This window comes from Belonocnema kinseyi, chromosome 6 (genome assembly GCF_010883055.1).
Source record: "Belonocnema kinseyi isolate 2016_QV_RU_SX_M_011 chromosome 6, B_treatae_v1, whole genome shotgun sequence".
NCBI lineage: Eukaryota > Metazoa > Arthropoda > Insecta > Hymenoptera > Cynipidae > Belonocnema > Belonocnema kinseyi.
In genome coordinates this window covers 7328281-7349729 of record NC_046662.1, presented here as the reverse complement: position 1 = coordinate 7349729, position 21449 = coordinate 7328281, and the positions used below count along the sequence as shown (strand labels likewise).

General features: G+C 25.0%; 1 protein-coding gene across 1 annotated transcript in view; it reads right to left on the bottom strand.

Annotated features, from left to right (window-relative positions):
• Window positions 1–4211: 4211 nt before the first annotated feature.
• LOC117174997 (ralA-binding protein 1) overlaps window positions 4212–21449 on the bottom strand; it is a 36976-nt gene continuing 19738 nt past the window's right edge. The window contains exons 7-9 of the mRNA XM_033364485.1: window positions 14135–14450; window positions 10231–10478; window positions 4212–4527 (exon numbers count right to left, since the gene is read on the bottom strand). Coding sequence (XP_033220376.1) covers window positions 4402–4527; window positions 10231–10478; window positions 14135–14450 — 690 coding nt within the window. The 3' untranslated portion in view covers window positions 4212–4401. The remainder of the gene's footprint in view (window positions 4528–10230; window positions 10479–14134; window positions 14451–21449) is intronic.

Sequence of the window (21449 nt, the reverse complement as noted above, 5' to 3'; positions counted from 1 at the left end):
TTTTCTACTAAATGGTCAAATTTTCAACCCCAGAGATGATTTTTTCACCTAAAATAATAAACCTGCAATAATAAAATGAATTTTTTAATAAATTAGTTGTACTTTTAACCGAAATAGTCCAAGTAACAACCAGACGAATTTTATACAAAATAGTTGAATTTTCAATCCGCAAATATATTTTAATAAAAATACGAATTTTCAAGAAAAACGTTTAATTTTTAATCAAAGAGATACATTTACAACTAGGAGATTTTATGGAAAAAAAATTTACGTAAAGGTTATACTTTTAATCCATAAATTTAATTTTTCCAAAGAAAAATACGAATTGACAACAAATAAAGATTTGTCAGACACAAAAGAAAAAAAAATCCTCCGAATTGTTGAAGTTTCGAGCCAAAAGACGAATGTTCTGTAAAAAATGTGAATTTCCAATACGAAAATACTAATTTAAAAAAAGGTTATTTGTAAACAAACAGTTACATTTTCGAAAAACAAAGATAGAAAAGGAATTTTCATTTAACAGAAATTAATTTGTTTAATGAACAAAAAAAATAATTTTCAAACAGAGATGAAATTTCAACTAAAATGATGAATCTTCACCAAAAAAATACTTAGAAAAGTTAAACTTTTAACCAAAAAAGGCAAACTTACAACGAAAATGATGAAGTTTCCTCAAAACAGTTGATTTTTGACCCCGAAAATAATCATTTTTAACCAAAAAGACTGAAATTTCAGATAAAAATTTTAATCAACTTTCAACCCAGAAAATAAACTTTTAACCAAAGACAAATTTACAATAAATAAAGATATTTCTGTCAAGAAGGGGGAAAATTACATCCAAATTGTGGCACTTTAAAGTCAAAACAAAAAAAGTTCATTTTAAATTAAGGAATTACATTTTTGGAAAAAAGAACATATCAATCAAGAAGATCAGTTTTTTTTTTTAAATGAGAAATTTACAAATTAAAATTTCTTTTTAATTGAACCGAAAACGGAACACATTCAATTATTTGTGAAAAACTTAATTTTAGACCGCCGAAAAATATATTTTCAACAAAAAATGAAATAGTTTTTTTTTTTATAACGTGTCTCCAAAGGGTTTACATGACTTCCATTTTTTACAACCGCTTACATATATTTTTTTTTAATCTTATCCTTACGTATGAGATCGCAAACGGATCTTAGTCTACTTATACTATTACATGAACATTACTTACAATCTTTACGCTTCCAATCTAAGCGACTTCCGTTTCCTTTTTTCTTCCACTTTTTTGTACCTCCAATTTGCCATCTTTTTCACATGCATTCTTTCATTCTCTCTCATTCTCTTCTCTAGCACCCTCCAACTCCTTCATCCATTCTTCTCCTAATCCATCGTCCCCTAGAATCTTAACCAAATTCTCTTACTAGCTTCCTTTATCTTCCATTCCTCTCCTACAACCTTCCCATACTTCCCATGTTTCCTCACCCTATTCACATATTCTACACTTTCTGTTCTCTTCTTTTTCCCAATACATCCCCTCCTTTACCTCGTTTCCCAATCTAAATCTTGCTATTCTTGTCCACCTTCGCTCACCCCATCCGTTTTCTAAATACTTTGGTACTCATCCTTCCTTTTTATCATCTTATACCATTCATTGTATTTTGAATCCTCAATCATCCCCCATCTTTCTATTAATTGTCTTTCCCTCTCCTTTTTTCCAATTCTCCATAGTTTACTTAAGTTCCATCTTCCATGTTTTTAGCATTGAAAAACACCCTCCTTTCTTCTTCCCATCTCGGTAATTCAATCGTCCTCTCTCTTCTCTCTTCTACCTCCATCAAACACTTTTTCGCTAAGTCCCCTCCCTTTCCCTCTCTAAGCTTCGTCTCACATTTCCACGCCTTCTTTCCCGCTCTAATACTTCATTTATCCCTATGTGGTTCTTTTGTCACCATATATCCTGGCGTCCTCCAGTCTGCCCCTAGTGTCCACCTTTCTCACCTTTCACACATACCTTTCTTGCAAACTCTCAATATCATTCCTTACTTTCCATCCCCATATTTCTGCTCCATAACCTAATACCGGTCATATCAGCGGATCAAATAACCACATTCTCCTTCTCAAATTTGTTTAACCTTCTTTTTCCTATTCCCCATATCTGTTTCATTACCCCTGCTGCTTTTTTTATCCTTACTCTTATATGAGCTCTATGACCTTCATTCGTTTGCAAGCTGTATCCTAAATATTTAAACTCGTTTATTCCCTTCCATCTGCCCGTCCATTTTTCTTCCTTCCTCCTCCTTTTCTAAACCTGATTATCTTTGTCTTTTCTACATTTAAATTCAGCTATTTTCCATCTAAGTATTTCTCTAATCCTGTAATTAAGCCCGCCATCCCTTCTTCATGCTCTTCCATCAACACTATATGGTCTGCGTATGCTAGTGTATATATCTTTTTCTTCCCTATCCTAACTTCTCCTCAAACTTTTCTCCTCATTTCTTCTGCCAAACCTGATATTAAAATATTAAATAAAAGTCGGCTGCTTTTTGTCTCTCTAAACATTTCCGATACTCTCTTTATTAATCCCTCCCTTATTGCATTTTTCATCATAACTCTTTCTATTTCGCCTCGATCTAATGAGTCAATCGCCACCCTTAAGTCCACAAACATTGCTATCATTGCCCCTGTTCCCCCTTTAATCCTCATATTTACTCGATAGTTCAGAACATATATGTTGTTCATTACCCCCATTCCTTTTCTACACCCTGTCTGATTGAATGGCTCTATCTTTTTTTTTTCAACTTCTTCCGTCAATCTCTCCGACAAAACCGGCAAATATATTTTATACAGTATTGGCATATAGGTCACAGACTTATAATCTTTAACCTCCTCTCCTTTGCCTTTCTTCAGTATTGGTATCACTACTCCTTCCTTCCATAACTCTGGCCACCCCTCTCCTCTCCATACTCGTTTACACATTATCCATGCCCATTCATCTAGTTCCGTCCCTCCATATTTCCATACTTCATTTGGAATCTCATCTATACCAGGTGCCTTTAAATCCTTCATTATTCCTAACACCTTGACTATTTCTTTCCTTGTTATGTCCTCTTCCTCATCTCTGTCTCTACTATATTTTCCTCCCTTCCTAACTGTTCTCTCTACTCCTAGTAAATTTAAGCAACATTTTTTCTATTCTACCATTTCAATATCTTGATTTACTCTTTTTCTTTCTCGATTTACTACCTTCCATACCTCTTCTTCCGTCCTAGCATTCTCCGCCTCTTCCTCAAACCTTTTATTCTCTTCCTCTTTCTTTTGATCACACAACTCAGTACACTCTTTCTTTTTTCCCTATATTCATTACTTTTTTGTTTTCTACAATTTCTTAATTCCTTTCTGACCTCCTTTTTTTCTCTTTACAATCCTTATCCCAACGACTTCTATTTCCCCGTTTACTAATTTCATTTTTTTTTTGTGCACTCTAATCCTCTTTTTATTCCTTCTACCATTTTTCCCATCTTCTCGTTTAATGGGGAGAAGAGAGAGGAAGAATATCCAAAGATAAGGTGCTGAATGGGGAGGGAAAGTAATTGTTAAAGAGCTTGGAGGAGTTGGGATGGTTTATCTTAAATGGAATCATAGAAGGAGATGAGGAAAGAGAATATATACGCACAGGAGGAGAAAGGGGAATAGTAATTGATTATGTAATAGTGGATGATGAGGTAAGAGAGTAGGTCCAGAAACTAGAGGTAGGTAATTATATTGATTCAAATCACTTTCCCTTAATAGTGACATCAGAGGAAGAAAAAGGTAATAGGAATATGCATAAAAAGGGAGCAAAGGTAAAAAGTGTAGGAAAAGGGGATTGGTCAAGGGAAAAAATGGAATAGTTACATTTCCAGTAAAAAAAATAATTGTTAACAAAAAAAGAAAAGCGCATTTTCAACCGAAGAGATGAGTTCCCTAACTTTTTTCTGAAAACTTTTCACTTTCTCTGATCGTTGATATTCAAAGAGCAGAATTTTTATCTTGCATCATTGTTAATATAGAATATTTTATAAACGAAATAAAACAATTTCTAATTTGCAAATTTAATATCCTTGACTTTTTTCACCGTTTTTTTAAATCCCTTATTTTTAATGACTATGCATAAAATTACTGAGGTATAAAAATAAAAACTGAAACAGAAAATACGTTCAAATATAATATAATTTATCATCTTCCAGTCCTATTATCATTCAATGTATAATTATTTCACGTTTTAACATATAAACTTTCAAGTGATAATCTTTTCAGATTAGAACTTCATTCAAAAAAAAAAAGAAAACTTTATATAACTAGAATATTCTACAAAAGAAATATTAACGGCATTTTCACTTTTAAATTAAAAACTATAATTCGTTCTAGGCACGGAGTTAAATTTGCTTAACGGTTTGTACACTATTTTTGGCAGCTAGGTGATGCAAGGCCAATTGAACACGCAATTCCACACACGCGTCCTTTTCTTCCACAATGCTGCGAATTAAAGTCGTCATTTTTTTCTGAAAGGAAACATCATACAAATTTAATAAACATCGGGTGGCCGAAAAACTTCATTTTCAAAATTCCCTGACCAGTTTTTCATTTTGCCTGAACATTAATATTAACCCTTAAAGTGCATTGTGGGTATCCGAGACCCCAAGCAATTTTCAAACTCTTATAAACCATACTTAATTCGAAAAAATTGAGTAGTGTCGCCATCTAGCTTTAGTTGGAGACACTTACTGTAAGCAAAGTCGTTTAGCATACTGCATCTGCATCAAGTCATTTTGGAGCAAATTTTTAAAAGAATTTTACTGATTTTTGTTTACTTTCTAACGTAAGTATATCATATTAAGTGAATTAATATTTTTTTTCGATTATTTCATACTTTTTTTCTTTGTAGATGGCTTATAACTTACGGCAGCGCGTCCTGCGAGAGCAGTTATTAGAGTTATATAAGTCTCTTTTTTCAATTTCTTGTATTTTTATAATACTACATGTCAAATTTCCTCAGTTTTTATAATAATAAATCGATTTAAAAGCACAAAATCTGATTCATCATTTTATTAGAAAATTGACTGTTCAACTGTGCAAACAAGTATATTTTTTTTAAGCGCCCATGTTGAAATATTTTTTTAATGAAAGTTCACTATTTCAAAAGTATGATAATTAATTTTCAGTTTAAAATAATTCAAATTGCGTGAGTTATGAATTTTTAAGTAAAAAAATAAACTTAAAATAAATAAATTGCTACAAAACCAACTCTACCTTATAAAAGATACCTTAAATTATATCGGATAATTTTATTGTGACGAAATATTCCATAGCGGTTGAAGAATACATGATTAAATAGGCTGGGTATATAACACCCACGATGCACTTTACCGTTATTTTTATCATGCATGCACTTTGAGGGTTACATTTTTCATCAAAAAGGATGAATTGTCTATCCAAATTGACGAATTTTCAACAATACAGTTGTATTATGCTTTAATTTTCAACAAAATAATAAAATTTTCAATAAAATGGTTGAATTTGTAACCAAATACTTAAATTATTTATCTAAAAAGATGAATTTTCAAACTAATGAACAAAGAATTAAAATATTCTAATTTTAAAAAAAAATTATTTGTATCCAAGCATTCACATTTAAACCAAATCATTCAACTTTCAAATCGAAAATACGAAAGTTTTGAAAGACCCTTGACTTTTTAACAAACAAAAAAAAAGAAAATTTTACAAAATAATTAATAGTCAATTAATAGTGGAATCCTGAACCAAAGAAGATTATTTTTCAAACAAACAATGACATTTTGATCAGAAAAAAATAAAATTTCTACTAAAATGGATCATTTTTTAAACAAAAATGCGAGTATAAAGAAAGAAAGTTAATTTTCTATCAAACTTGTTGAATTTTCAACCTAGAAAGATGAATTCTCAAAATATATATTAGTTGATATTGCAACTAAAAATGTAATATTTCTGCAAAAAGATATTAATTTTAAAACCAAAGAGACAAATTTTCAACCACGAAGAGTAATTTTCAAGCAAAAATAAAAACAACTCATTTTTAACCAACAAAAATCCATTATGAATTTTCCAACTATAAAGACAAATTTTCAACAAATAAAGATTTTTTCAGTTAAGAAAGAAAAAAGTTCATCAAATTTACTTAACTTTCAATCCAAAAGAAATTATTTTTAGAAAAAACTATTTCAATTTTTGATCGAAAAAGTTGAATTATTAACAAATAAATTAAATTTTCAAAAATAAAAAACAGTTGAATTTTCAACCCGAAAAGGTGAATTCTCAACCAAATGTTCGAACTTTCGAACAAAAATAGATTGAACTTCAACCCAAAAAAGTTGTATTTTTAACTGAATAATTGAATTTTTAACCCAAAAAGACTCCAAATAGACGAATTTTCAACAAAGGAATTAAATTTTCAACCAAAAGAGATTATTTTTAAAAAAATACTATAATTTTCCATAAATGATAACACTTTTAATAAAATTGTTGAATTTTTAATCAAATACTTACATTTTTTATCTACAAAGATGAATTTTCATCCAAATATTTGAATTTTTGGCAATAAAAATTAATTTTCAACCAATCAGTTGCCTTAAGAACCAAATAGTGGAACTTTAAAAACTAAAATATGACTTTTTCAAGGAGATAGTTAATATTTTAACGAAAAAATAAGAAATTCTTACCAAAAAAGATGAATTTTAATACCAAATGACGAATTTGTAACCAACAAAATTAAGTTTCTACCAAAAACAAAAGACTTTTTAATAAAATAGAAGAAGTTTAAACAAAAAAGATTAATTTTCAACTAAAATGATTAATTTATTAACTAAAAAATAAATTTTAATACAGATATTTCAGTTATATATTCAGTTAAGGCTAATAATTGAATTTTTAGAAGGCAGTTAAATTTTCGATAAAGAAAAATGAATTTTCAATCCAAAAGGGCCATTTACAACAAGTATTTAAATTTTAAATCCAAAAATGCAATTTTTTTAGAAGTCAGTTGGGTTTTCAACAATAACAAAAAACTAATTATCAAAAAAATATTTATTTTCTACCAGGGTTGAATTTCGAAAAAAAATGTTTAAATCTTCAACAAAATATTGTAATTATTAACCAAATTGTTCACTTTTCAAACTAGACAAATGAATTCTAAAAAAAAATGTAATAGTTTATATTTCAATAAAAAATATGAAATTTGTACCAAACTGGATGAGTTTGAAAACCAGAAAGATCAATTTTAAACCAGAAAGATTACTTTTCTGAAATGAAAAAATCAATTTTTAATAAAATCGACCAATTTTAAACCAAAGTGATGAATTTTCAACAAAAATCATGAATTTTGTCAACAAAAAAATTGTACAACTTTTGACCAACGAGATGATTTTTCAACTAAAATTATGAGTCTTCAACAAAAAAATGTTTTTTTTTTTAAGAAAATGTATCAAGCTTCAGCCATGCAGTTCAATTTTCAAAAAAAAAAAAAAATTATTATCAACAAATAAGGAAACAGTAGATAATTTTCAAACAAGCAGTGACATTTTTATCAGAAAAGGCTACAATTTCTACTAAAATAGATCATTTTTAAACCAAAAACGCAATTTTTCAACAGAAAAAGTTAATTTTCTACCAAAATTGTTGAATTTTCAAACTAGAAAGATTAATTCTAAACAAAAAATGTAATAGTTGATATTTCAACAAAAAAATACATTTTCTACCAAAAAGAGGAGTTTTTAACCAAATAGTCTGATTTTAAACCGAAGTGATGAATTTTCGAAAAATAGACATTTTTCAATTAAAAAATAAAAGAAAAGTTCATCCAAATTATTGAATTTTCAAACCAAAAAAAGAATTTTCAAGTCTACAAAATTAATTTTAAACCATAAAAAACGAATATTCAACAATACAGTTCATTATTTATATAAATGTTTCATTTTTAATCAAAAAAGACAAAAAACAGAAGTTACAATTTAAACCAAAAACAACGAATTTTGAATAAAATAATTACCTTTTTATGTAACATTTTCATTCTTAACCAAAAAAGAGGAAATTCTAAGTTAAGAAAATTTACATTCAACCAAAAAAGACAAAAAACAGAAAAGTTACATTTTGAGTTGAAAAAATTAATTTTTAAACCAAAAAACAACGAATTTCCAAAAAATAGTTCATTTTTTATATAATATTTTCATTTTTAACCAAAAAAGAGGAAATTCTAAACCAAGAAGATTTACATTCAACCAAAAAAGACAAAGAACAGAAAAGTTACATTTTGAGTTGAAAAAATTAACTTTGAAACCAAAAAACAACAAATTTCCCAAAAAATAATTCATTTTTTATATAATATTTTCATTTTTAACCAAAAAAAGAGGAAATTCTAAGCCAAGAAGATTTGTTTTCAACCAAAAAAGACAAAAAACAGAAAAGTTACATTTTGAGTTGAAAAAAACCAAAAAACAACAAATTTTCAATAAAATATTTTATTTTTCATATAATATTTTCATTTTTAACCGAAAAAGAGGAAATTCTAAACGAAGAAGATTTGTTTTCAACCAAAAAAGACAAACAACAGAAAAGTTACATTTTGAGTTGAAAAAATTAATTTTGAAACCAAAAAATAACGAATTTTAATAAAATAATTAATTTTTTATATAACATTTTCATTTTCAACAAAAAAGGAAATTCTATGCCAAGAAAATTTACATTCAACCAAACAAGGCAAAAACAGAAAAATTACATTTTGACTTGAAAAAATTAATTTTTAACCCAAAAAACAACGAATTTCCCAAAAAATAATTCATTTTTTATATAATATTTTCATTTTTAACCAAAAAAAGAGGAAATTCTAAGCCAAGAAGATTTGTTTTCAACAAAAAAAGACAAAAAACAGAAAAGTTACATTTTGAGTTGAAAAAACCAAAAAACAACAAATTTTCAATAAAATATTTTATTTTTTATATAATATTTTCATTTTTAACCAAAAAAGAGGAAATTCTAAACCAAGAAGATTTGTTTTCAAACAAAAAAGACAAACAGAAAAGTTACATTTTGAGTTGAAAAAATTAATTTTGAAACCCAAAAATAACGAATTTTAATAAAATAATTAATTTTTTATATAACATTTTCATTTTCAACAAAAAAAGGAAATTCTAAGCCCAGAAAATTTACATTCAACCAAAAAAGACAAAAACAGAAAAGTTACATTTTGACTTGAAAAAATTAATTTTTAAACCAAAAAACAACGAATTTTCAATAAGATAGTTCATTTTTATATAATATTTTCATTCATAACCAAAAAAGAGGAAATTTTAAGCCAAGAAAATTTACATTTTGAGTTGAAAAAATTAATTTTAAGCCATAAAAAACGAATATTCAACAATATAGTTCATTTTTTATATAAAATTTTCATTTTTAACCAAAAAGGACAAAAAATAGAAGTTACAATTTAAACAAAAAAGAACAACGAATTTTCAATAAAATAATTAATTTTTTATATAACATTTTCATTCTTAACCAAAAAAGAGGAGATTCTAAGCCAAGAAAATTTAAATTCAACCAAAAAAGGCAAAAAACAGAAAAGTTACATTTTGAGTTGAAAAAATTCATTTTTAAACCAAAAAACAACGAATTTCCCAAAAAATAATTCATTTTTTGTGTCAAATATTTAAATACTCAACCAAAATCGATTAATTTTCATCCAGATAGTTGCATTTTTATACAAGATACATAAAATTTCAACTAAAGCAGATGAAATTTCTGAACCAAAAAGAAAATTTTTACAAAAATAGTTCAATTTTCAGGCAAAAGTGATAAAAAATGGTGAACAAACTGATTGAATTTACAACCAAACAATAAATTTGTTAACTAGAAACATAATATTCAGGATGAATTAACTTTAATCAATAGAAATAGAAATACAAGAGATAATAAATTACTAAAAAGAGCATTATATTAGGGTGGCCGCAAAACATTTTAAAAATTCTCCAATTTTTCCCCTCTTATAGAATTTCCTAAATTATGCAAGATTTTCTTTAATCTCAGAAATTCCCGGCCAATAAAATTCCCTGAATTTTCTCTAATCTGCAGGTTTTCCCTGACATGCAGAATATTAAAATATAATCAAAATTTTAACTAAATATTAAAAAAAAAAAAAAAGAAAATAGATATAAAAGTAAATTAATCAAGTAAATGTATACCTCTAGTAATAGATTTTCGTCCGTCAATTGTATAATAGCTGCCAAATCAAGGTCATTGGGAGTATGGCTCTTATCCCTCGATTTAGTCTCTTTACTTCCACGTTCTGCTATCATTTCCTCTAACCTCTCAACCTCGTTTTTTTCTTGAATCAACTTAGCCGTCAACGATGCTTTCATGTCCAAAAGTTCCTCGTAAATCATACTTTCTCGGATTTTATCCAGCGGATTTTCTACGATTGGTTCTGAAACTAGAGAAATAAATCTTAGACATCGGAGCCTAAAAACCCCTCAAAACAGGGGATACATAGGGAAACAGGGTGAAGTTTCGATGGAAGATTTCAAATTCCCGATCATTTCCCGGTCAATTTTTTCAATCGTGTGGGTCAACTAAAAGTATTTAAACTTTCAGCTGGAGAAATTAATTTTTAAAAAAACTAGGATTTTTAATCAAATAGTTCTATTTTCAACCAAAAAGATGACTTTTCAACTAAAATAATGAATATTTAACTGGGACACTTGAATTTTCAACGAAAAACATGCATTTTTAAGCAAGAAGATTAGTTTTCAAATAAAAAGGTTAATTTTCTACCAAAAAATACAATTTTTTAACAAAATACATGAATTTTTAACGAAATAGCGGAATTTTTAATTAAAGAAGACAAATGTTCAACCAAAGATTTGATCTTTCAACCACAAAAGTACAATTTCGAAACAAAAAGGATTTTTAACTCTTGAAGGGCATACTGGGTGTTTAACACCCAGCGACTTATTTGCGCTTTAACAAAATATACCAAATTCAAGAAAATGGAACGAATGGCGCCAGATTAACAAATGACATAAAAAACTATTTTTCAATGTCATTTTCACATAATTTTTATCATTTTTATACAAAGTTTCAGATAAAGAAAATAATTTAATCAGGCAAAGTACGGTGTTTCATTTATTATTGAATTGAAGCTTTTATTTTTCAGATTAAATACCTTTTTTGGAACGAACACTATAAGACTAATTTTATTTTTAAGCGCCGTATCTCGAAAGTATTCAGGTAAAATTTGAAGTAAAAATATCAAAAACTTAAAAAGTTATGAGTTTTCGAGTGAAAAGTCATTTTTAAATTTTTTCTTAAATACTTTAAATTTCAAAAACTGTTTTGAAACCTTTTTCTCCTTAAATTAGATTGATTAAACATCATTAATTGATTTTCTTGTAAAAAAACTATCCAATACTGTCAGCACAGCACACATTTGAATACCCTTGGGTACCTAACACCCAGTATGCTCTTTATGTGATTTTACGGAAGTGTGCACTTTAAGGACTAGGTCAAGAAAGAAACAAAATTTGAACCAAACTTTTGAACTTTCAAGACGAATGTTCTACAAAACAGTTGAATTTTAAACCCAAAAATATGATTTATAAATAAAAAAGTTCATTTTAACCAAATAGTTGAATTTTTAACCCGAAAAGACAAATTTTTAATAACACACTTGAATTTTCAACAAAAATAATAAAATTTTCAATCCAAAAATACCGATTTATAACAACACTGTTAAATTTTCTAATAAAAAAGATAAATTTTCAACAAAAAATGGAATGTTTAAATTTTCAGTTAAAAATAATTAATATTAAAAAAACGAATTTTCAAACAAATATTTAAATTTTGGACGAAAGAGATGAATTTTAAACGAAAATGATGAAACTTCAAACGAAATAGTTAAATTCTTAATCAAAAAGATTAATTTAAAACTCAAAAAGACGATTTTTTAACGAAACAGTTAACTTTTAAACCAAAAAGGATTTTTTAGTCATAAAAAAAATATTTTTTTTTTTAACAAGATTATTGAATTTAAAAAAATAATGTTCTACAAAATAGTTCAGATTTCGACCCCAAATTATGAAATTTTAAGAAAAAAGCTTCTTGCCAACCAAATAGTTGAATTTTTAACTCAAAAGGACGAATTTTGAAAAAAGTATTTGAATAATTTCCAAACAAAACAGATTTTTTGTAAAGAAAATGAAAATTTACTAAATTCTTGAATTTTCAATAAATAAAAAAAAAGAAATTTTGTACAAAAGAGTAGATTTTTCGATAAAAAAAAAGATGGATTTTCTACCAAAAGAGGTCAATTTTGAAACAAAACAGATTTTTCAGACAAGAAAGAAAAAAATGACAACCAAAAGGTTCAATTTCCTACCAAAATTTTAAAACCGAAGAGAGAAATATTTATATTTTCAGTTTCAAAAACAAAAACTAATTTCCAAGAAAAAAACTAATTTTCGAAAAAATAGTTACTTTCGAAATTTTCAACTAAAATGATGAATATTAAAACTTAATAGTTGGATTTTAAAACAAAAAGATGAGTTTTCAACCAAAAAGATGATTTTCCAACTAAAATAATAAATATTTAACTAGGACACTTGAATTTTCCCCCGAAAAAATATAAATTTTCAAACAAGAAGATTAGTTTTCAAATAAAAAACTTAATTTTCTACCAAAAAATACAATTTAAAAAAAAAACATGAATCTTGAACGAAATAGCTGAATTTTTAGTCAAAGAAGACAAATTTTCAACCAAATAGTTGAGTTTTAACTAAAAAATCAATATTTAGCTAAAAGATGAATTTTAACTACAATTATGAAATTTTCAATTGGAATAAATTAAATTTTCAGTTAAAAAATTACTTTTTAAAACAACAAAAAACTAACTTTAAAAAAAAATATATTTTCAAAGAAAGAAGATTAAATTCTACAAAAAAGACGAATATTAAACAAAAATTGTAATTTTTAACCAAAACATGAATAGTTAAATTTTTAGTCAAAAAATGAATATTTGACCTAAGAGATGAATTTTCATATCTAAAATTATGGAATATTAAATTAGAACAATAGCTATGTTTTAAGTTTTAAAAGCAAAATAATTTTCAACCAAACAAGAAACAAATTTCAACGCAATTAAAATTACTCAAATTTTTTCTAAAAATGTTCATTTGTAAATTATACATAAAAATTTAAAAATTTCACTTAATTAAGCATTTTTCAAATACAACAATTAAAATTGTAACGTTCAAAGTTTAACTACTCTTTGAAATTTTAACGATTCTAGGCTTTCTATGTCGGACAATTCAGTTAAAGATTATTTACTATTAAATATGTGGTTTCAATTTACTTATCTTAAATAAAAATTCAAATATTGCTAAATATTCATTAATTAATCTTTTTGTTAATTAAAATTTTTCAATTAAATTGGTTAAAAATTGAATATTTTAGACTGAAACAATATTTTAAATTTAATAAAATCCCTTAATTAAGAATATATTACTATAAAGTTATTTTTAATTTGAAAATATTTTATAAACTTTCAGTCATACGTTCACATTTGTTTAATGACTAAGACTTTCAAATTGACACCGTTTAAGTTTTAACATTAAAATCTGAAAATTCTTAAATTTTGAACTGGTTTAAAATCTTTTTGTCAAATCATTTTTGTTCACTTTTTATTACTTAAAGTACAGATAAATTTAAAAAATGAATTTATTTATTACATAAAAATGTTTTTTATCCCAATTTTTCAACATCAAAGGCTTTTATTTTTTATTTGTTCAAGTCTTTGAAAAATCTATTTTAAATTCTTTCAATTAAAAATGTAAGCTTATAAATAAAATACTTAAATGGAACATTTTTTAAGTAAAAAAATGTTGAATTACGAATCGTAAGCTAAATAATAGCATAACTGAAAAACGTAACAATGTAACATATTATTTAAAAACTTTTGAAATCAAACATGGGCAGATTTTTTTTCTACAAATTTGTAAAATTCCCGGTAAAAAAAATTCACTGTCATTTCCCAGTTTTTCCCGGTCCAGCGGCCACCCTGGTTTTAACTCTCTAATCTGAAAATAAAAATACCTTTTTCAATGGATTCGGCCTTCTTGCTTTCCTCCGCATTTTGAGTTTTTGTATAATCCACATTATCCACATTATCTACACTATCTGCCAAAACTTTGCTTTCCTTCGTAGCCTCTGAATTTCGCGATTGATTTTGTTTTGAAATTATTTCAGGCTGAACTTGAACTGAAACCTTTTGTTGCCTCGAATCTTCATCTGAAGCTGGTTTCGAAATTTGCTGTTTGATTTCTGGGTGACATTCATCGCTCGATTTTACTTCCTCATCCACACTTTTCTGTACAGTACCTTCCAATTTCTGTACCGTTTTATATTTCCTCTGTGATAAAAAATAAATTTTCAATCGATGGTAAATGGCAAATTTTTGTATATATGATCGTGAATTTCTCTCAAACTACTATTTCGAATACACTAAATTTACTTTTAAAAGAAAGCTGTATCCCTAAAATTCATACAAATAAGAAAAGAGGTTACTATGATTAATCTTTAAAAAAAACAATAATCTGAGAGGAATTGAAATTAAAATATTCACTTCAGAATATTATCAAATTATAAATATTTAATTTGGAATACCTAGTTCTCGCATTGTTTAGTTTAAAAAACGAAATAGTTACATTTTCAAACAAAAAGGATTTTTTAGCCAAGAAAGAATAAAAATGTCGAATAAATTGTTAAATTTTTTTTAAAAACAGTTAAATTTAACACAAAAATGTTTATTTTCAACCAAATAGTTGAATTTCCTATAAAAAAATTAAATGTTCAACCAAAGACCAATTTACAATCACACAGTTAAATTTTTAAATAAAAAGGGTAAATTTTTAATCAAAAAAACTAATTTAGAACTCAAAAAGACAAATTTTTCATAAAACAGTTCACTTTTTAATAAAAAAGGATTTTACCACAAAAAGCCGATTTTTTTACAAAAACAGTTGAATTTTCAGTAAAAGAGACCATTTTTAACCTCATAATTAATCTTTCAACCAAAAAAGTGCAATTTTGAAACAAAAAAGATTTTGAAGTCAAGAAATAAACAAAATTTTAACCAAACTGTTGAACTTTCAAGGCGAATGTTCTACAAAACAGTTGAATTTTCAATCTGAAAAGATGGTTTTTAAATAAAAAATTTCATTTGAACCAAACAGTTGAATTTTTAACCCGAAAAGGTGAATTTTTAACAGCACAGTTAAATTTTCAACGAAACCAGATTTTTCAGACAAGATAACAAAAATTTAACCAAATAGTTGAGTTTTCTACAAAATAATATAATTTTCAATACAAAGAGACCAATTTAAAACTACAAAATTAAATTTTCTAATAAAAAAGGTAAATTTTCGATGAAAAAAACTAATTTAGAACTCAAAAAGACGAATTTTTAACAAAACAGTTAACTTTTCAACCAAAAAGGATTGTTTTTGTAAAGAAAATGAACCAAATCGTTCGATTTTCTACAAAATAATTAAATTTTCAACCAGAAATTAAGAATTTTCAAGAGAAAAGTTTCTTGTCCATCCAATATGCAACTTTTTAACTCAAAAAAATGAATTTTGAAACAGTACTTAAATTCCCAACCATAAAACTAAATTTTTGAATTTTCAAACCAGAAAGCCGAATTTTCTACAAAAACAGTTGAATTTTCAGTAAAAGAGATAATTTTCAACCAAATAATTGATCTTTCAACAAAATAAAAATTGCAATCCAAAAATACCAATTTATAACAACGCAGTTAAATTTTCTAATAAAAAAGATCAATTTTCAACAAAAAATAGAATATTTAAATTTTCAGCTAAAAAAATTACTTAAAAAAAACGAATTTTCAAAGAAATATTTAAATTTTGAACGAAAGAGATGAATTTTAAGCAAAAATGATGAAACTTTAAACGAAATAGTTACATTTTTAATCAAAACGATTAATTTAGAATTCAAAAATACGATTTTTTAACAAAACAGTTAACTTTTCAACCAAAAATGATTTTTTAGTCAACAAAGTAAAAATTTTAACCAAATTATTTAATTAAAAAAAAGAATTTTCTACAAAATATTTAAAATTTCAACGCCAAATTATAAATTTTCAAGAAAAAAAGCTTTTTGCCAACCAAATAGTTGAATTTTTAACTCAAAAGGGAGAATTTGGAAAAAAGTAGTTGAATAATTTCTAAACAAAACAGATTTTTTGTGAAGGAAAGAAAAATTGACTAAATTGTTGAATTTTCAAGCCAGAAAAAAAGATATTTTGTACAAAAAAGTAGATTTTTCGATAAAAAAATAATGGATTTTCTACCAAAAGACATGAATTTTGAAACAAAACAGATTTTTCAGGCAAGAAGGAAAAAAATGACAACAAAACAGTTCAATTTCCTACAAAAATTTAAAAACCGAAAACACAAATTATAAACAAAACAGTTAAATTCTCACATAAAAAAAATTTCAACCAAAAACAATTTTTTAGACATGAATGAAAAAAACTTTAAGCAAATTGTTTAATTTTTAAGCCAAGAAACGAATTTTCTACGGTCAAATTTTCAACCCGAAAGCCTACAATATTGTACTGATGTAAATTAGTGCGGAGCTTCAAAATTCAAAGTTCCATTTTCCAATTATTTATCTTAATGAAAGAAGAAAAAAATCAATTTTAAAACAAAAATTGAATAGTTAAATTTTTAAATAAAAAAATTAATGTTTAACTAAAGAATAGTAGTTACATTTTCAGTTTTAAAAACAAAAACTAATTTCCAAGAAAAAAACAACTAATTTTCGAAAAAAATAGTTACATTTCCAAACAAAGTAATGTATTTTCAAATAAAGTGATGAAAAGGTAAAAGATTCATTACTTTAGCTGAAATTTAATTTCTATGGCTAAAAATTTGAGTATTCTATCAGGACATTTTTTTTAATTAGAAGAGAAAATGTGACTATTCCATTTTGGACTGACCAGTTGAAAATTCATCTTTTTGGTTGAAAATTAATCAGTTTTGGTTGAAAATTTAATTAATTTTGTCCTTTCTTTGGTTAAAAAATCATTTTGTTTATTGAAAATTGACCCATTTTATTTTTTGTTACAAATTAATTTTTTTTATCTGCAATTTGACTTCTTTCGGTGAAAAATGAAATATTTTATTGATATTCTTGATTTATTGATATTCAACTGTAATAGTTAAATTTTAAACCGAAAAGATGAGTTTTCTACCAAAAATAAAATAGTTATTTTTTAGTTAAAAAAATTAATGTTTAAACAAACAAATGAATTTTCACCTAATATAATTAAATATTCAATTGAAATAGTAGATAAATTTCCGGTTGTAAAAATAAAACCTAATTTTCAAGAAAAAAACAAATTTTAAAAAAAAAGTTAAATTTTCAAACAAAGTGATGAATTTTTAACTAAAATTATGAATATTCAAATGTAATAGTTAAATGTTGAATAAATTCGCAACGATATAATCAAATAAAGTAATATAAACTTACTTTTAAAAATAAGGAATTATTATTATTCAATTTGATATTGCAAATTTTAAAAAATGAAGCACTCTCTTGAAAAAATTCCCTCACTTTAAAGAAAATCCTAGATATTCACAGATTTTTCCAAATGCATAAAAATTCCCTGTCAATTCCAGGTTGTTTGAATATAAATATATTTCAATTCAAAGAGAAAAAACAGTTGCATCAGCGAGCAATTTAAGAAAATAGTAGGATTAGTGTCATTTTTTTAAATAGTAAAAAAATAGTTGCAATATTAACAAAAAAGATGTGGCTACTTTAAAAAATTTAATATATGAAAAATAGCTTTTTTTATACAAATTATTCATAAAAGTTTATATTAATGAAAGAACGTTTCATGGTACATGTTTTCGAAAGTTTTGTATTTTTTTAATAGCCAACACTAAAAACAATCATATTTTAAAATGTTTAAACCATTTGTTTTGGCTAAAAATCGTCTTCATATTTTTTTTATTGAATTCAACTGTTTTTGATTAAAATTTTATGGGTTGAAGTTTCTTCTCTTTGCTTGAAAATTTGTCTTTTATTTCTTTTTTTTCATTTTGGATTAAAGACTGAACTTTTTCATTTGAAAAATTACTCGATTTGTTGAAAATCCGTCCTTTTTAGTTTAATTCAACGGTTTCTAATTAAAAACATTTTTTGGTTGAAATATCAACTATTACATTTTACGTTGTTTCTTGAAAACTTTTCTCTTTGATTTAAAATAAATTATTATGGTGAAAATCTGTTGTTTTTTTTTCGTAAAAAATTTATTAACTGAAAATTTAACTTGCCATCTTCGGTTAAAAATTCGCCTCTTCTAATTTAAGAAACAATCATTAGAATCATTTTTCGGTTTAAAATATAATTTTTTAAACTTTCGTATTTCTTTTCTTGAAAATTAATTTTTTTGGTTCAAAATTCAATTATGTGTTGGAAAAATGACTTTTTTTTAGAAAATTATTCTTCTTGTTTACAAATTCATTTATTTTGTTTAAAAATTCATTTCTTTGGTTAAGAATTTAACTAGTTTGTTAAAAATACTTATTTTTTACATAAAAATTAATATTACCGTTGAAAATTCATTTGTTTTGTTTAAAAATTTAATTCATCTTGTCCTTTCTTTAGTTCACAATTATTTTTTAAACTGCAAAATGACCCATTTCGATTTTTGTTACAAATTAATCTTTTTATTTGCAAAATTGACTTCTTCCGATGAAAATTAAAATGTTTTATTGTAATTTTTTTTGATTCACTAGTTTTAGTTGAAAATTTAAGTATTTTGTATCAAATTTCCCATTTCTTGGTTCGAGATTATTTTTTTAATTGAAAATTGAACTATTTCATTTTTGGTTACAAATTTTTTTTAGTAGCAAATTGATTTATTTCGATTTAAAAATTTAACTATTTTATAGAATTTCTGTTTGAAAGTTAATTTTTGAACTTAAAAATTGTGTATTTCATCTAAGATTGGTCTTTTCTGTTTAAATTTAACTGTTTTTTCTCTTAATATTAAAATATTTTTGGATCGAAATATAAAAGATTCAATGTTTTGTTGAAAATTCATATTTTTTTTTTGGTTCAAAGTTATGCTATTTTGTGAAAAAGTAATTTTTTGGTAAAAGATTCATTACTTTAGCTGAAATTTAATTTCTATGGCTAAAAATTTGAGTATTCTATCAGGACATTTTTTTTAATTAGAAGAGAAAATGTGACTATTCCATTTTGGACTGACCAGTTGAAAATTCATCTTTTTGGTTGAAAATTAATCAGTTTTGGTTGAAAATTTAATTAATTTTGTCCTTTCATTGGTTAAAAAATCATTTTGTTTATTGAAAATTGACCCATTTTATTTTTTGTTACAAATTAATTTTTTTTATCTGCAATTTGACTTCTTTCGGTGAAAAATGAAATATTTTATTGATTTTTTTTTTAATTCCCTAGTTTTAGTTGGAAATTTTAGGTATTTTGTTCAAATTTCCCTATTCTTGTTTCGAGATTATTTTTTTTAAACTGAAAATTGAACTATTTCATTTTTGGTTACAAACTTTTGTTTCTTCAGTAGAAAATATATTTTTTGCGATGAAAATTCAACGATTTTATTGAATTTTTTAAAAATTAATTTTTGAACTTTAAAATGGAGTATTTCATCTAAGATTTGTCTTTTATGTTTAAATTTAACTGTTTTTTATTGAATACAACAATATTTTTAGGTTGAAATTCTTCAATTTTCCGTTGAAAATTCATCTTTTTTTGTTTCAGTTATACTACTTTATGAAAAAGTAATTTTCTGGTTGAAAATTCATTGCCTTAGCTGAAATTTAATTGCTATGGCTAAAAATTTAAGTATTCTATTAGGATTTTTTTTTAATTAATTTTTTAGAAGAGAAAATGTGACTATTCCATTTTGGGCTGAAAATGTTTTTTGTTTTGTTTTAAAATTCAACAATTTGGTCGAAATGTTAACAATTTAGTAGAATTTTCATCTGTTTTAGTTGAAAATGCAATTGTTTGGTTGAAAATAAATCTTTTTTGGTGGAAGACTCATTTATTTTGTTTAAAGTTCGCATTTTTTGTTACATTCAACTGTTTTTCAATTTAAATAATAAAAATATTTTTTGTTGAAATATTTTTGAAAATCCATTTTTTTTTTGAAAATTAATCTTTTTTGCTAAGAAATCAATTAATTTGTTAAAAATTCTTTTTTTTTAATAAAGATTCGTCATTGTAGTTAAAAACTAGCTTCTTTTGTTGGAAATAATGTTTTTAAAATGAAAATTGAACTATTCCATTATTGCTAGAAAATAAATCTTTTTGGTAAAAAATTCAACTATTTGAATGAAAATTCAACTATTAGGTTGAAAATGAACTTTTTTTCTGCAAAATTGATATTTTCGGTCTGAAAATTCAATTGTTTTGTAGAAAATTCGTCTTTTTGGTTTCAAAATTCAATAATTTGGTCCAAATGTCAACAATTTAGTAGAAATTTCATATTTTTTAGTTAAAAATGCAACTGTTTGGTTGAAAATAAATCTTTTTTTGTAAAGTTGCATTTTTGTTCAAAATGCAACTTTCTGGTTAAAAATTAATCTTTCTTATTGTGGACTCATGTATTTTGTTAAAATTCGTTTTTTTTGTTCGTTAGATTTAACTGTTTTTTAATTTAAATAATAAAAATATTTTATTGGTTGAAATATCAACTATTACCTTTTTGATTAAAAACTCATCTATTTGGTAAAAAGTTTAATTAATTTTTTTGAAAATTCATTCTTTTTTGTTAAGAATTTAAATAATTTGTTCAAAATTTCATTTTTTGCGGAAGTTTTGTCATTATAGTTAAAAACACGTTTATTTTGTTGAAAAAATTTTTTTTACTGACAATTGAATCCTTATTTCTAGAAACTTGATCTTTTTAGTGCTGAAAATTTAACTGTTTGGTTAAAAATTTAACTATTTGATTGAAAAATCGACTATTTGGTTAAAAATGAACTTTTTTGTGCAAAATTAATACTTTCGGTCTGAAAATTTAATTGTTTGGTAGAAAATTGGTCTTTTTCGTTTTAAAATTTAAGAATATGGTAGAAATTACAACAATTTAGTAGAAATTTCATCTTTTTTAGTTAAAAATGCAACTGTTTCGTAGAAAATAAATCTTTTTTGATAGAAAACGCATTTATTTTGTTTAAAATATACATTTTTAGTTAGATTGAACTCTGTTTTTTCCATTTAAATAATAAATTTTTTTTTGAAATATCAACTATCACATGTTTTAATCAAAACTCATTTCTTGAGTAAAGAACTCACCTAATTTTTTAAAAACGTATTCTTTTTCGGTTGAAAA